The 15,672-nt window shown below is 46.0% G+C and overlaps 1 protein-coding gene across 12 annotated transcripts in view; it reads right to left on the reverse strand.

The window, feature by feature from the left end:
• Positions 1-2,832: 2,832 nt before the first annotated feature.
• Positions 2,833-15,672, reverse strand: part of GOLGA2 (golgin A2) — a 102,780-nt gene continuing 89,940 nt past the window's right edge. For all 12 annotated transcript variants that reach the window (XM_068098622.2, XM_068098621.2, XM_078767816.1 and 9 more), the window contains 6 exons: positions 10,645-10,711; positions 10,398-10,474; positions 9,736-9,838; positions 9,412-9,518; positions 4,667-4,844; positions 2,833-4,319 (listed from right to left, as the gene is read on the reverse strand). In XM_068098622.2, the coding sequence (XP_067954723.2) occupies positions 4,063-4,319; positions 4,667-4,844; positions 9,412-9,518; positions 9,736-9,838; positions 10,398-10,474; positions 10,645-10,711 (789 nt within the window). In that variant the 3' untranslated portion in view covers positions 2,833-4,062. The remainder of the gene's footprint in view (positions 4,320-4,666; positions 4,845-9,411; positions 9,519-9,735; positions 9,839-10,397; positions 10,475-10,644; positions 10,712-15,672) is intronic.

Genomic DNA, 15,672 nt, shown 5'->3' on the forward strand with positions numbered 1-15,672 from the left:
AGAAGAACCGATTGGAGCAGAAGAAGAGCAGCAGACATTTGAGAGGAGCCTCCACATTATACTACAATTCAACCTCCACCACCAGACAGCAGCAGCAACCTGTATTGGACAAGAGACTGGTGCAACACTTGCAATATCTTTCAATCCATCAAAGTTGTTGTCACGTGTTGTCAATTGTTGTTGTCGATCAAAGTTGTCATGGTGTCACAGACCCCATGTCACGGTGTCACAGACCCCACGTCACGGTGTCACAGACCCCACGTCACGGTGTCACAGACCCCACGTCACGGTGTCACAGACCCCACGTCACGGTGTCACAGACCCCACGTCACGGTGTCACAGACCCCACGTCACGGTGTCACAGACCCCGGCCTGAAGTCCGACATAGCTGGCGCCGCTGTGTCGTCTATCGATGACGGTCAACCCTTTGTTTTGGAAAGCGATGCGTCGGACCACGCGATAGCTGCCACGCTCTCTCAAGGGGGGGGCGACCTGTAGCCTTCTTTTCAAGGACTCTCTCTCCTCCGCGGAGAAACATCATTCCTCTGTCGAGAAGGAAGCGTACACCATCGTTGAGTCTATTAGGCGTTTGAGACCCTATCTGCTTGGCAAATGTTTTGAGGTCATTACTGACCAGCAAAGCATCGCTTTCATGTACGACACGCGCCATGCTCAACACATTAAGAACGAAAAGATCACTTGCTGGCAGATAGAGCTAGCCGATTTTTGCTACACTATTAGGTATCGCCCAGGGCGGGATAATCTCGCCACAGACACATTATCACGCCCTTCGGTGTGTGCGAGTCTCACCTCCTTTGAGGATCTGCGTGTTCTTTATGAAACGTTGTGCCATCCCGGAGTGACGCGTTTCGCTCATTATGTGCACAGTCACACTTTGCCCTACTCTGTTGAGGACATTCGGCAGCTGTGTCGCACTTGTTCCATTTGTGCTGAACTCAAACCTCGTTTCTACAAACCACAGATGGGTACGCTGAATCAGGCTACTCGGCCTTGGGAGAGATTGGCAATGGATTTTAAAGGGCCTCTACCGGCTTCGTGTCTCCCTGCTAGTCCTAGCCGACCGGCCTCGGATAGCTCTCGCTTTCTCCTCATGATAGTTGATGAGTTCTCCAGATTCCCTTTTGCTTTCCCATGCAATGATATGTCCGCTGCGATGGTTATCCGGTGTCTGCAGATTTTGTTCTCCATGTTCAGGAATCCGGCTTACGTACACAACGATCGAGGTGCTGTGTTTCTGTCCCAGGATGTGAGGACCTTTTTGCTCCAGCGCAATATAGCTTTAAGCTATACTACCCCGTACAGGCCATTACTCTGGGCCTTAAGTCTCGCGGACTACGACTGGACCGATGGACCTGGATGGTGCACGGGGCGTTAAACTCGATCAGGACTTTATTATGCACAGCTACTAATCAAACTCCTCACGATCATCTGTTTCGTTACTCGCGCCGTTCTGGTGCTGTTCGACCTTTGCCGGGCTGGCTAGCTGAGCCCGGACCGGCTTTCCTCAAACGCGCTGTTCGTCAAAGTAAAAATGACCCGCTTGTCGACAAGGTTCACATTCTCCAAGCCAATCCCGAGCACGCTCGAGTGCTGCTGCCAAATGGACGCGAGTCTACAGTCTCGGTGCGTCATCTTGTGGGGATACCGCTCAGCCGGAACTCAGCCAGGGGGACCCGTTGATGGGGCATTCACCGTCAACTCCGCTCCCACACACGCCCGATCCGGTCGGCCCTGAGCCGCCGCCGCCGTCTCCCGAGATAGGCGTTTCTTCCGACGTGTGGAATTTGGTCTCGCGGTTGTAGCTCCCGACGCTTACCGAACACGCGCCGGAAGAGAAATTCGCCGCCCCGATCGCTACGGCTGGGACTGACATGCATTGCTGCTCTATGTACCCTTTTGCTAACTGACGTTTTCTATCCTGCTATTCCGCTTGCTTTCACCCCTCGGGGTAGTGTAGATTTAACGCTGGGGAGAATGTCATGAAATTCTGTCTAACGTCTGAACCCAGGTGTCATGCGTCTTTTGTCCTCTACGCGGCCGTTATAAGAACTCGGTCATTCAGCGCTATGATCATACCTGAGACATTTACTGTATGCTATGCTGGTGCATAAATAGATGGTACGTACCACCACTTTGTTATGGCTTGCTTGTGCTCATCTGGAAACTCATTACTAGTTCAGATGTATGCTGAATATTGATATGATGTTCGCTGGTTCTTTTTACAGGTATTGTTAGGGATCGATTGATATTAAACTCATGATCTGTGCCAATGTTGTAACTCTGATTCTTACGACCAACCTGCCCTGGCTACCGATATGTCCGACATCAGTCCTTCTGACAACAGGTGATATTAACTTACAGAATATATACCAAAATGTGCAAGACATACGACATCTACCTCAGCTCAAGGAACCTCGTTTGGACTTCCTCCAAAGAATCTCGAGTCACCTCCAGATGGCGCACGATAAGAAGAGAACAAACCTAAAGCAAACCCAATGCCAACCTCTCATACAGATGCAATAGTCTAGCCTGGGGTTGATCTCCCATGTGACTTGTGGGCAAAATTCAATGACTGAGGTATGGAGTGAACAGATGGGCCATCCATGACTCCCCAGGTAGAAGATCAAAGCCACACTCAGGCTGTACCACCTATTGGCAAGTGTTGAGGTTCTCTCATGGACTTACCCAATTACGTTCAAACCAGTTCGGATGGTTGGGACTAACAATTCATTTCATCAGCGACACAATGCAATTCATATACAAGTTCCCAGGAGAAGCAAACCTGTGGAAGTTTAAAACATTGGCAGAAAGTTTCATTTCATAAACTTTACTTCTGAAGTTTGCCACAGTTTTACTTGGCACCAGTTATGCATCGTGATTCAGCCAAAGTCTGAAGCTCCTTATTGAACTTGATCATAACGCACACACTGGAAGGGGGACAAAGGGAGGAAGGATGGGGGGGTCAGGGGGGGTGGTAGCGGGGAGAGGGGAACAGAAGGGTGGTGTTACTCCAAGAGATCAAACAAACGCCAACACCGAAACTTCTCCAAAACGGGTGAAGTTGCCATTGGGATCTCCACATGGCCTTCTTCATGTAACATTGTGAAAAGGAACGGCATCATTGACTGGGTGTGCTTGGTGTTTACAACAATGAAAAGGCAGGATCAGTGGATGGTCATGGGGACCGTGCCCCTCGACTGAAAAACTCTCAACACCCACTCGTCTCGCCGAAGGTCGCGGTGGACATGGGACATCCGTCGCACAAGCCAATTCCAAGTTATAACCGAGCATTGAACCCTGAGCTCCAATGATCAATTCATCCTTATTCACGAGTTACGACATTTTGAGATTTTATGTTCAGATACCATGCTGATGGCGTGAGAATAACGAATACAGTCATTACACCATGCCAACGAACTCGACGCTACGGCCTCAGTCCGATCAGCACAAATCACCCACCGTGTTGAGGTGAGTGTCCTGTGGACAAAGAATTTGAATAACATCAAATGATTAGAGATAAGAAGCTCGAACAAAGTGCAAAAAACAAGAAAAATAACCATCTCACTATTTACCATTTCAAACCAACCTTAAATTCCTACATAGAATGTGCAGCTAAATAACTCTCCAATAGAATGTACGTCATATGCGTCGTGTATACACAATGTATAACCAACAGGTATCAAGTGTAATCATAAATATACAATCACATCTTACATGATTCAACATTAGCGAGACCTTCATACGGTGTGCAAAGCCTTCTGGGAATGGCGGCTTGGGAATTCCGTTTGGCTGTCTATGTAGCTCAATATGAACTTTCACCAGTTAAAGAAACTCCCTTCACTCATCTCTGCGACACCTGTCGTAACGAAGCTCAAACGCTCCGCTGCGCACCGTGACAGCGTCACCTGGTACAACGAGCATGGCTGGGGTCGTAAACGGAGGGACGAGTCGTTTTCTTGACCGATCAAATGTTGCACAACCTTCCAATCTCACAGCCCCAAGGTCACCAAATGGCCAGGTATTATCAAAGTTTTTGCTAGTTCACAGCATCATGATCTTGACCTCATTTTCTTCGTCTACACGGTAGAAGAAGGGTATGCAGGTAGAATTGAGGCCTGGATCACCGGGACCTCCGCCACTTGTAGCATTCTGCATTTCGTGCAGCAGTTGCATTATCTGCCTTGTTGTCCTGTCATGACCTACGTTACTTTCTGTCTTCCAGTCGTTGGCATCAACCTTTTCTTCCGTAGATCCATCCCGGTTCTCATCGCGTGCTGGAACCTCCTCAGAGTTTGCGTCTGACGGTAGAACAAACGGAGCACACGTGATAATCAGGTGTGTGACACGTCCTCACACGAGCTTTAATAATCCAGGACAAAAAACAAAGGTAACCCTCGGCCAATGAGCCAACTTTTCCTTAATTTTACTCGTTAATTAAATGTACAGGAAAACTTTTACTCGTGTGATTAAATATGAAAACTTCATCGTTCGATTCACATTTAGTTCATCGCTTCATTCAAGTAAAGCTTCAAAGGTGAACTAAAAAGGTTTTAAAAATATACGTGCAGAGGCTGAACAGCAGAATAGATCAGGTAATCAAAACGGAAATCCCTTCACTCCAAATAGGCAAGAATAAAAATCTCACCTTGTAATGAAACGTCATCAACCTCTTCACCTGGAGTCTGTTCTTCTGTGGCCAGCGCACCCCGAGGCAAAAGTCCAGCAGCCGTTTTTGCCTGCAGTAGTGCGGTGTAGCTGGCGTACCACTCGTCTCGCTCGGACACGAGGCACAAGACCAGTTGTTGCAGCTCCCCCATTTTGGCCTGCAACGTTACCATCCCAAAAGATAGAGGAGGGGAGGGTACAACAGAATAATAATAATAACTAGAACTTCCACTTTAAAACTGCTGGCAGTGATGGCCGGTTTACTCGCACCCACTTTAGATACAACCCCACTTTTGATACAACCCCACTTTTGATACAACCCCACTTTCATTGGACATGGTTTGACACAACCCCCTTGGATACAACCCCGACACACACACACACACACACACACACACACACACACACACACACACACACACACACACACACATCCCCCCTACCCCCACCCACACACACACCCCCACACCCCTCCCCCCCCCCCCACACACACCCCAACCCCCCCCCCCCCCCCACACACACACACATCCCTCAACACATCCCTCCCCCCCCACACACACATCCCTCCCCCCCCACACACACATCCCTCCCCCCCCACACACACACATCCCCCCTGACACACACACACACACACCCCCACACGCACACACATATCCAGACAAATGCACATCCCCTCCCCCCACCCCCCAAGACATCCCCCCACACACACACATTCTCCCTACCCCCCACACACATACACACAAACACACATCCACCCCCCCCGACCCCCCCCCCCCCACACACACACACACACACACACACACACACACACACACACACACACACACACACACACACACACACACACACCCACCCACCCCCAACACGCACACACACACACACACAACCCTCCCTCCTCCACACGCACACCCCAACACCCTCCACACACATACACACACACAAACACATGCACACATCCACCCACCCCGACCCCCCCCCCCCCCCCCCCCACACACACACACACACACACACACACACACACACACACACACACACACACACACACACACACACACACACACACACACACACATCCAACCCCCCCTCCTCCACACACACATCCAACCCCCCCTCCTCCACACACACACCCCAACCCCCCCCCCCCCCCCACGCACACCCCTCCACACACACACACATCCAACCCCCCCTCCACACAACCCCTCCCCCCACATACACACATATCCACCCCCACACCGACACACAAACACCCCTCCCCCCACATGCACACCCCTCCACACATACACACACCCCCCACCTCCACACACACACACACACACACCCACCCCTCCATACTACAAATCCACCCCCCCCCACACCCCTCCACACATACACACACACACACACCCACCCACCAACCCCCCCCCCCCCCCCCACACACACATCCCTCCCGCCCCCCACACCCACACCCATACCCCCACACCCCTAACACACATACACACGCACACACCAACCCCCCCCCACACACACACACACACACACACATCCCTCCCCCCCCCCCCCACACCCACATCCACACGTGTCAATCCATGCACCGATTGCAGAAAAAGCCATTTAAAAAAGAAAATTAACCTGAAATTGCAGACAGAATTATTTATTTTATCTGAAAAGCTAAACGATTCTTCTTCTTCTTTCGTACCTCAAACTTTAAGTGAAATGCGATCGATTTTTAAAAAATCAGAATTTGAGCAAATCTGTTTCATTCCTTTGTTAATATGCCTCCCCTATTGATAAATCTGCAATTTGAATTTCATTTGAGGTTGAAATGACCGCGGGAGATCGTGTGATAATGATCACGTCCTGGCAGGAATTCTTCTTCTTCAGTCGCTCAGAACTTTGAGTGAAATACGATCGAGTTAAAAAAAATCAGAATTTGAAAAAATCTGTTTCATTCCTTTGTTAATATGCCTGCCCGATTGATAAATCTGCAATTTGAATTTCATTTGAGGTTGAAATGACCGCGGGAGATCGTGTGATAATGATCACGTCCTGGCAGGAATTCTTCTTCTTCAGTCGCTCAGAACTTTGAGTGAAATACGATCGAGTTAAAAATAGTCAGAATTTGAGCAAATCTGTTTCATTCGTTTAATATGCCTCATCTATTGACAAATCTGCAATTATAATTTTTTTGGAGGTTGAAATGATCGCGGGAGATCGCGTTATAGTGATGATGTCTTGGATGGACATCCTCTTCTTCAGTCGCTCACACCTTTGAGTGAAATACGATCGAGTTAAAAATAGTCAGAATTTGAGCAAATCTGTTTCATTCATTTGTTAATATGCCTCATCTATTGACAAATCTGCAATTTTAATTTTTTTTGAGGCTGAAATGACCGCGGGAGATCGCGTTATAGTGATGATGTCCTGGAAGGGAATCTTCTTCTTCAGTGGGGCATCACTTTGAGTGAAATACGATCGAGTTAAAAATAGTCAGAATTTGAGCAAATCTGTTTCATTCGTTTGTTAATGTGCCTCATCTATTGACAAATCTGCAATTATAATTTTTTTTGAGGTTGAAATGACCGCGGGAGATCGCGTTATCGTGATCACGTTCTGGAAAGACAATCGGTGTGTTTCTTCTTCTTTCAACAATAAAGACATAGCTTCGAGACCGTACATCCAATCATCTTGAAATTCTGCACACTTGTTCCGCTTGATGAGAGCTACATTGCATTAAAAACTCAAGTCGATCCATGCAGTGGTTCAGGAGTTACAAGCTTTTTAAAATTTTACTTCCATTATTTATTGCGGCCAAACCATGTGACATCAAAACGTCTCAAGTAACGTTGAAACATACCCCCATGAGGAACATTTGTGTAAAGTTTCCACTCGATATCCCCACAAATTATGGAGGCGATTCCATTTCTAGTTTGAGCTTTAAAACGTCATAACTCTGAAACCATGTGTCGGATGATGTCGTGCTCATTGACTTTTTTGTTCGTCATGGGTATGCGAATATGCATGCCAAGTTTGGGCTCGATACGTTCAGCCGTTGCGGAGAAAAAGGGGTTTTTTGTGTTTTTTCACAGAAAACAAGATGGCGGCCGAACCATGTGACGTATGACTTCGAAAATTTTTGCATTCTGAGTTTTTTTTAACTAAGCATCTGGGAAAAAAATCCCATATTCGGGGGAGAAAATTTTTTGTTTGACGAATTCTTACCTCTTAACGTTAGCATTTTTAATATACTCGATACACATGTCTTTTGTTCCCATTGAAGAGTTCTTTAGAATGAGTCATTCCTCAAATTTTTCCATTGAGCCGTTGTGGAGATACAGAGGGGAAAAGTTGAATTTGTTTTACAAGATGGCGTCCACACCACGTGACCTATGACGACATAATTAGCATGAAAAAATTCTAGGAGCCGAGACGATCATTTGATGAAAATTTCCTGTCAATCCGACCAGCGGTTGCTGAGAACATTAATTATGAAGTTTTCGGAGGTGCAAAATAGGGCGGAAGAATAATAAAAATAATAGTAATAATAATAAGAAAAACTCTAGCAGTAATAATAGGTTACTCTCCATTTCATGGAGAGTAAACCTAATAAGAAAAACTCTCGTAGTAATAATAGGTTTCCTCCATTTCATGGAGAGTAAACCTAATAATGCATTTATTTTATATAGCGCTTTTCAAGAAGCCCAAAGGCACTTTGACAGAGTACAAAAAAACAAGTGCAAAAAGACAAAAATCAATAGGTAAATAATCAAAGCAAAAGGAAGGAGAAGGAGAAGAGATAGTCAGGGGTTAAATGCTGTGGGTTAAATGTTGAATGCAGTGTTGAACAGGTGGGTCTTGAGTGATGTTTTGAATGTGGTGAGTGAGGAGGAGTCTCTGATGTTGTCAGGTAGTGAGTTCCAGAGGGTGGGAGCAGCGATGGAGAAGGCCCTGTCCCCCCCCAGGATCTGAATTTTGTCCGGATGGGGAGGGGGGGAGGGCTAAGGAGGTTGGTACCAGCAGAGCGGAGGTTGCGGGTGGGAGTGTGTCTGGAGAGGAGGTCAGTCAGGTAGGATGGGGCCAGGTTATGGAGGGCTTTGTAGGTCAGGAGGAGGATTTTGTACTGGATTTTCTGGGGGATGGGGAGCCAGTGAAGCTTGTAAAAGACGGGGGTGATGTGGTCACGGGACCGGGAATGGGTGAGTAGACGGGCAGCGGAGTTCTAAATGTATTGGAGTTTATTGGTGATTATTGAGGGCGAACCAAAGAGGAGGCTGTTGCAGTAGTCAAGACGGGAGGTGATGAAGGTGTGGATGAGGGTTTCTGCAGCCGTGGAAGAGAGGGGTGGACGGAGACGGGCGATGTTTTTCAGGTGAAAGGAGGCTGTCTTTGTGATCTGTTTAGTGTATTTGTCGAAGGAAAGGGTTTGGTCAAAGATGACGCCAAGATTCCGGATGTGAGGGGAGGTGGATACTGGGAAACCGTCGATGTTGAGGGCAAAGTTATGGGTGGATTTGGTGAGCGTTTTTGGGCCAATGATGATTATTTCAGATTTATCATAGTTAAGTTTGAGGAAGTTGATTTGAAGCCAGGATTTTATTTCAGTGATGCAGTTTGTCAGGATGTGAAGATCATATTTGTGAAGATCATAGTCATCGTTGTGGATAGTTGTACAAAGTGCATAAACATGAGAATGGGATCGTTCACCAACATGTTCTTTCACACCACCTTGCAGATGTGCTGCCAACCCACCTTCATCTCCTCTTTGTCATTAGCCAGACGGATGATGTGAGCTTCCTTCTCCTTGTGGCGCCGCTTCATGATGTCCCGTTGGTTCTGATAGAGCGCTATGTATTCACCTGTAAGCGAAAAATCAATCAGTTGGAAGAAAAGTTCACCTCACCGGCGATGACGAAGGTTGCGGACAGTAAAGAATGTCTAAAGCCTATCTGAGAAATCCTCATAGGTTATCATCGGTTCATCGTTTAGACATTTTCATTTTGCAAACAAACAGTTAAAAGACCAACAAGGTAAAAATGATACATCGTGATAAGGAAGCGAGTAGACTCAGCACACCAATAGTGTCGGTCTCTCCTGAAAGTTGGATACAGCGATGATCCATATCTTCAACCATATCATGCAGTTCTGCCTTCTCAGCCATGAGGAACACAAATTTCTCCTGGAAGGAATGAAAGGAGGAGAGGACATGGTGACCTGAACATCATTCATCATTCCCAACAAGAGAGTCATTGGTGTGATCAAGAGCGACGAATGAGTAAAAAGTAATTCCTTCATTTAGGTCGCCACCTGATCAATCTCCAAGTTATTACCTCCGTCACTGAATGTGGACGGAGGTTATGTTTACGCCCGTTTGTCTGTCTGTTTGTCTGTGAGCTGGATATCTCAAAAAGTTGTGGATGGATTATGACAAAACTTGGTGGACGAGTTGGTTAGGCCGATTCGATTTTGGTTCGGTTCCAAATCCGATCTATCAGTGGGATACAAAACAAACGGTTCAACCTGGCGGAGGTATGCGCTCTACCAAGTGCCTCTGTAGTATTTTTAAGTGTTGCCTCGACACAGTTCATCGAAAACACCAAAGTTTGAACAACTATCTGGAGAAGGTTTTCCTTGCACATCCTCTTTCTGAAGTAACATCGGCTGTTGTGACTTACGAAGATAAACATTTAATGAGCATGCAGCGAGAATGCAGAACAAAGAAATGACGAACAACTGACCTGAAGCTTCTCCATACTTGTTTTCAGGGTTTGATACGCCTCCAATGTAATCACGTCGACACTGTCATCAGAAATACCTACAGTGGGGTGGGGGAGGGGGATGCGGTGTGAGGGTGAAACCAATGGCTCTCACCCGTTTTAGTTTTATTATCTTTTTTTTTTTCTTTCTTGCTTTACGGAAAACGAAGAATCAATCTATTTTTGTGCAGTTCACCGGGCGGAAAATCAGTGTTCATCTCCACCTCACCAGTCCCTGTGAGGTTGGGTTTGTCCGTGTTTCCAAGTTGTCCCTCTTGCAGGCCAAATTTCACCTCCTGAATCGAGCAGAGAAAGGGCAAAACACTGATGAACAAATCAGTCATCAAATGTCTCAATATGACGAGTATGATGAGTACCTGGTTCTACAGATGAGACATCAAATCTCACATACTTACTCCGTCTCTCCAAAAGGACCATCTGGTAAACGACTTTCACATCGTAAGTTACATCTACTTTCCGAACAATTCTCTTAAGGAAGTTCAGTCACTCAGTCAGTGAAACCACATTTCAAAGTCGGCCTCCAAAGATAGTCACCAACAGGACATCCTCCATCATGCAATGCCCTTCTTTGGCACACCCGAGCTCTTATCTACTTACAAGTCCTTCACCTGCAGCTTAATGAGGTATTGCTCTCTTTTCAGAGTTGGCTATCCTGCCTTGCACCTTGCTCAGCTTGTCGCCATGGAAACCAAGGCCTTCAAGATCATTGAAATCTCCTGCGATGAAGCTGAGTCTATGGGCCTATCACTTCGCCATTGTAGACAGGTCGGTGGTCTCTCTGTCTTTTACCAACTCCTTTCTGATCTTGCACCTTCTGCTTTTTCTGTGCTTTGCCCCCTCCTGGTGAAACTCTAAAAATCCAAAATCACTGCTGACCTCTACTCATTCGTTCTTTTTTTCCCTGCCTGTGGAACCAACTTCTACATTCCCTTCAATCTCATTCTTAAAAAAAAAATTCTTTCTTTTTTTTACCTTATCTAAGGCTCATGGTGGAGCTGCCACACACCCACAAGAACATATAGACAAAGATACGTGACAACACAAGACTGTTGGAAGAGATGAACACAGCCACTGAGCTTGGGGGATGTGCCGTCACTTCTCACGGTCATTCTAGGTACCAGTGACGTCGCAACAATAGCACCGCCTTTCTCACCGCACTCAGCAGGGCATATCCGAAGGAAGAATCTCCTCCTCACCAGGGATTGAAACCTATAGGGATTTACCGTGCTCATCATTTTAAATGCTGACTGTTCAGCAAGGAAGCAGGACATACCATTTTAAAGTCTTTGGTATGACTCAGCCGGGGTTTGAACTGCTAGTCTAGGACCTGGCTTAGATATGTATGCACATAATTTAGGAGAGGATAACTCAACTGTTATAGGCTAATATGACCCCAAGGAACAACTTGGGATGTGTGCCAAAATCTCTATCCGGGACGAAAAGCCCGAAAATGACCACGCCCTTTTAAAAATGACCACGCCCTTTTTCATCAGGAGTGCTACTTCCGACATAGCTGTATCTTCGAAACCGTTGGAGCTACAGATTTTCTGAGGTGCTCAAAATGTTCAGAATGGCCATGTTTAGGGGGATCATAGAAGAGTGTAAAATTTCTAATTTGATATTTTACGAGAAAATGGCTAAAAACCGTTAGGTCAACTTATTAATACAACTACCTACATACTGGAATTGCCATATATTTATTAACTTAAACTTTCCGTACTTAGAGCAAAGTTCGAACATTTGTGTCATCTACTGGAGTTGAACTGACAATTTGGAATTTGAACAATACAAGGGATTTTTTTTTAAAGAAAGAAAGCGAGCATTTGGTTAATATAAAGAAATACTATTTTCAATCATTACATACTATTATCAATGGAATGTGAACTTAAAATAAAAAATAAAAAACAAAAATTACTTTAGTAGGCAGCAGTATCGAGAGAGCGTAAATGTTTCAAAGATCAGCAGGGAAATTGTCCAACAGCGAACAATACAACTTTTAACACCACATTAGTACTGTTTATGTGTCATGTAAACCAGGGTCAGGAACATGAAGAGTAACACAACAGAGTCCAGGTATGAGGATGATGAGCAGCATTCATTCAGTGATAGGGTTTTTACAACAATCACCTCCCTTGCATTTGCAGTACTTGCAACACTTGATCCCAGCTACCCTGCAGGGACACCCATTCTTGCGAGCACATTTGCCACACGTGCAGGGATCTGGCAGGCCTTCGGGTTTTAAGATCACAATCTCAGGGACTAATAAACTGCCCCTTCTTACAAAACTATAAGACTCGGCATTCATAATCAAGGTGGCGTCTCTAAATGGGGCTTGGACCCACAGCTGCTGTTGGTGATAGCCTCTATGGATATGTTTCCTTGCATTAGTTGAGGTGCAAGTGGTTCTCTCAAAGTCCATCTTGAGGGCATTGCTATCAAATGCAGCGAGATGCAGGTCGTCAAATGTCTTCAGGTCTGTTGATGGTTTGAGGCACTTGACCAAGAATGTCTCCGCCATCTGTATTGCGCTTTCTGTTAGCTGTGGACAGTCGAAATTCAGGATCAGAGAGGAATTTCCTGGTTGGCGGACAGCGTTCAGGGCTGCAAGTTTAGTTGATATGTTGCTGGTTGAATCGCACCCAGTCAGCGCATGGAGTGCTGGGAGACACTTTGTGAGCTCGTCTCCCAGCGCTATGCAGATATCGTGGAGTGGCAATATTGATCTTTTCACTCCTGAGTTGCGGACGAGCCAGAGCTCTTGGAGGCCAAGATGTCTCCAATTGACTGTGATGTGGTATAACAGGCACACAAATACATGTGTCACCTGATGACAGCGTCATGGATGTAGGTCCTGACCGGTGACTTAGAATGTCCTGCACATGGAACATCATCCCGTCATCAGCTTCCTCGTGTGTGCAGTTGAGCCGAGGGAATGGAGAAGCACACCCAGCTGACACCATCCATGCCTGTGGTGATATACCAAGGTATAGAGGTTTGGTGCCTTGGTAATTGGTGGTGAGCCACTCAACATAGAATGCCTGGAAAGCAGTTTTGCTGATGGAAGACGACCAAAAGTTCTCTAATACCACTGGAACATTTTGGTTCGGTGATATCACATCAAGGACAACCATTTCTTTTGACTTTCCTCTTCTCCCCCTCTCTCCATTCTTGATGCTGTCCTCTCTGTAAGTGTCGAAAATGATGTGGATCTCATCACAGTTGTGCCCAGCTTTGGTGACCATAGATGTCAAGGCAATAGCAAAGTCATGGAATGTCTTGACGGGCGGATCAAGCTTCTTTAAGGGGACCTTTCTCTCACCAAGGCCATGAAGTCGATAACGATGGCGTGGGTTTGTGGGGAGGATTCTGGCCCTTTTTTTTTTTATCGATTAATGGGCACAACTTCAGCAGCTCAGTCCCAAGTTGTGATTTGGCACTCTTCCTCAAGTAACCATCTTTGTCAATCAAGAAGAACGCAGAGTTGGTGATCTCATGCTGGAGTAGCTCCTCAACAGTGAACCCCCGGTGACACCCATACTCAATAAACATGAGAGCTTTGATTGTCTCATCTTTGATGTCTGCTGTGGGAGCCAAATTCAAGGTGATATTAGGGGACGTAAACTTGATTTTGCTAATAGTTGAGTGTATCGATATCGACCTATTTCTGAGTCGATCATCGATAAATTTAGCACAAGCAGCGCTGCCCTCATTGACACAGCACAACAACTTGTCTACGTTTACGTTGGTCACAATTTCTCCAGTGAGAACATTCTTCAGCGCTACCTGGTCTTGTAGAGGACTGCATACTTCAGGAGATACTCCTCTATGTCTTGCACAATCCCAACTATCTTAGTTGCAGCACTCGGGTTGAAGTCGTGGTGAAGTGAGAGTTCTCCTTCGACATCATCCTTCATCTTCAGGTCAACGTACTGGTCTTTTTTATGCTTGATGATTCCCCACAGAGCTACTGCTTCCTTCTTCCTGGTGACCCCAATTATCCCCCCACTCACTTTGGCAGGCCGGTTGTAGCACTGCTCTAGCGCCTGGTCAAAGGGCACTCCACTACCTTTCTTGGTGGTGTTCACGACAAATCCACCGTTCATGTAGGAGTCGTAGAGGACTGTAACATGCGCAAACTGCAAAATGCGTCTCCTTTAACTGCATCCTCCCTTTACCGTGGTGTGGTGCCTTTCTACTTTTCTAACCCACAGAAGCCACAGATATAAGACTAGGTAAATAAACTAAAGCTTGTCTTACCATTTCGCTGTACTTCAGTGAGATATTATCTCTGTGACACTGGATGGATAAGTCGTTCTCTCACTGTTTCACTCTCTCCGGATCTTGTAGCACTGGTGCTATGAAGCAGTCTTGTTAGTTTATAATTGAATGATTATATTAATTAGTAGAGGACCTGGCTTAGACATGTATGCACATAATTAGGAGAGGATAACTCAACTGTTATAAATATATGGCAATTCTAGTATGTAGGTTGTTGTATGGTAATAAGTTGACCTAACGGTTTTTAGCCATTTTCTCATAAAATATCAAATTAGAAATGTTACACTCTTCTATGATCCCCCTAAACATAGCCATTCTGAACATTTTGAGCACCTCAGAAAATCTGTAGCTCCAACGGTTTCGAAGATACAGCTATGTCGGAAGTAGCACTTCTGATGAAAAAGGGTGTGGTCATTTTTAAAAGGGCGTGGTCATTTTCGGGCTTTTCGTCCCGGATAGAGATTTTGGCACACATCCCAAGTTGTTCCTTGGGGTCATATTAGCCTATAACAGTTGAGTTATCCTCTCCTAAATGATGTGCATGCATGTCTAAGCCAGGTCCTCTACTATGCCCCCCTCCCTCCATCCCGCAGATTCTGAGCGGATGCTCCAACCATTTTCAAGACAGCTGTTCACCACAAACTCAGATCATCCCCATCCAAAACCATGATCGTTTCTACCCTTATTAACCCTCCCCAAACCCACCTTTTTCCAAATTTCCAGTTTTTCCTTTCTGAGAGTTTGCTTCCGTATCCATCTGGTGCACCCCGTTTGTCCTCCCTTCGCGCTCATTTTTCACGTCTCCTTCAATTTTGTTCCTCAACCTGCCATTGGTGTGTCCCTCACCTCTGCCCCTCTCTTTCTGTTTTTGTTTTATGTCCCAACCCATTTTATGTTCTAGCTCCTCCACGAGCCTCGACTTTGTATTTTAAAAAACAAAAAAAACAACCTGACCTGA

Source organism: Myxine glutinosa, chromosome 13 (genome assembly GCF_964187855.1).
Source record: "Myxine glutinosa chromosome 13, kmMyxGlut1.1, whole genome shotgun sequence".
NCBI classification, from domain to species: Eukaryota; Metazoa; Chordata; class Myxini; order Myxiniformes; family Myxinidae; genus Myxine; species Myxine glutinosa.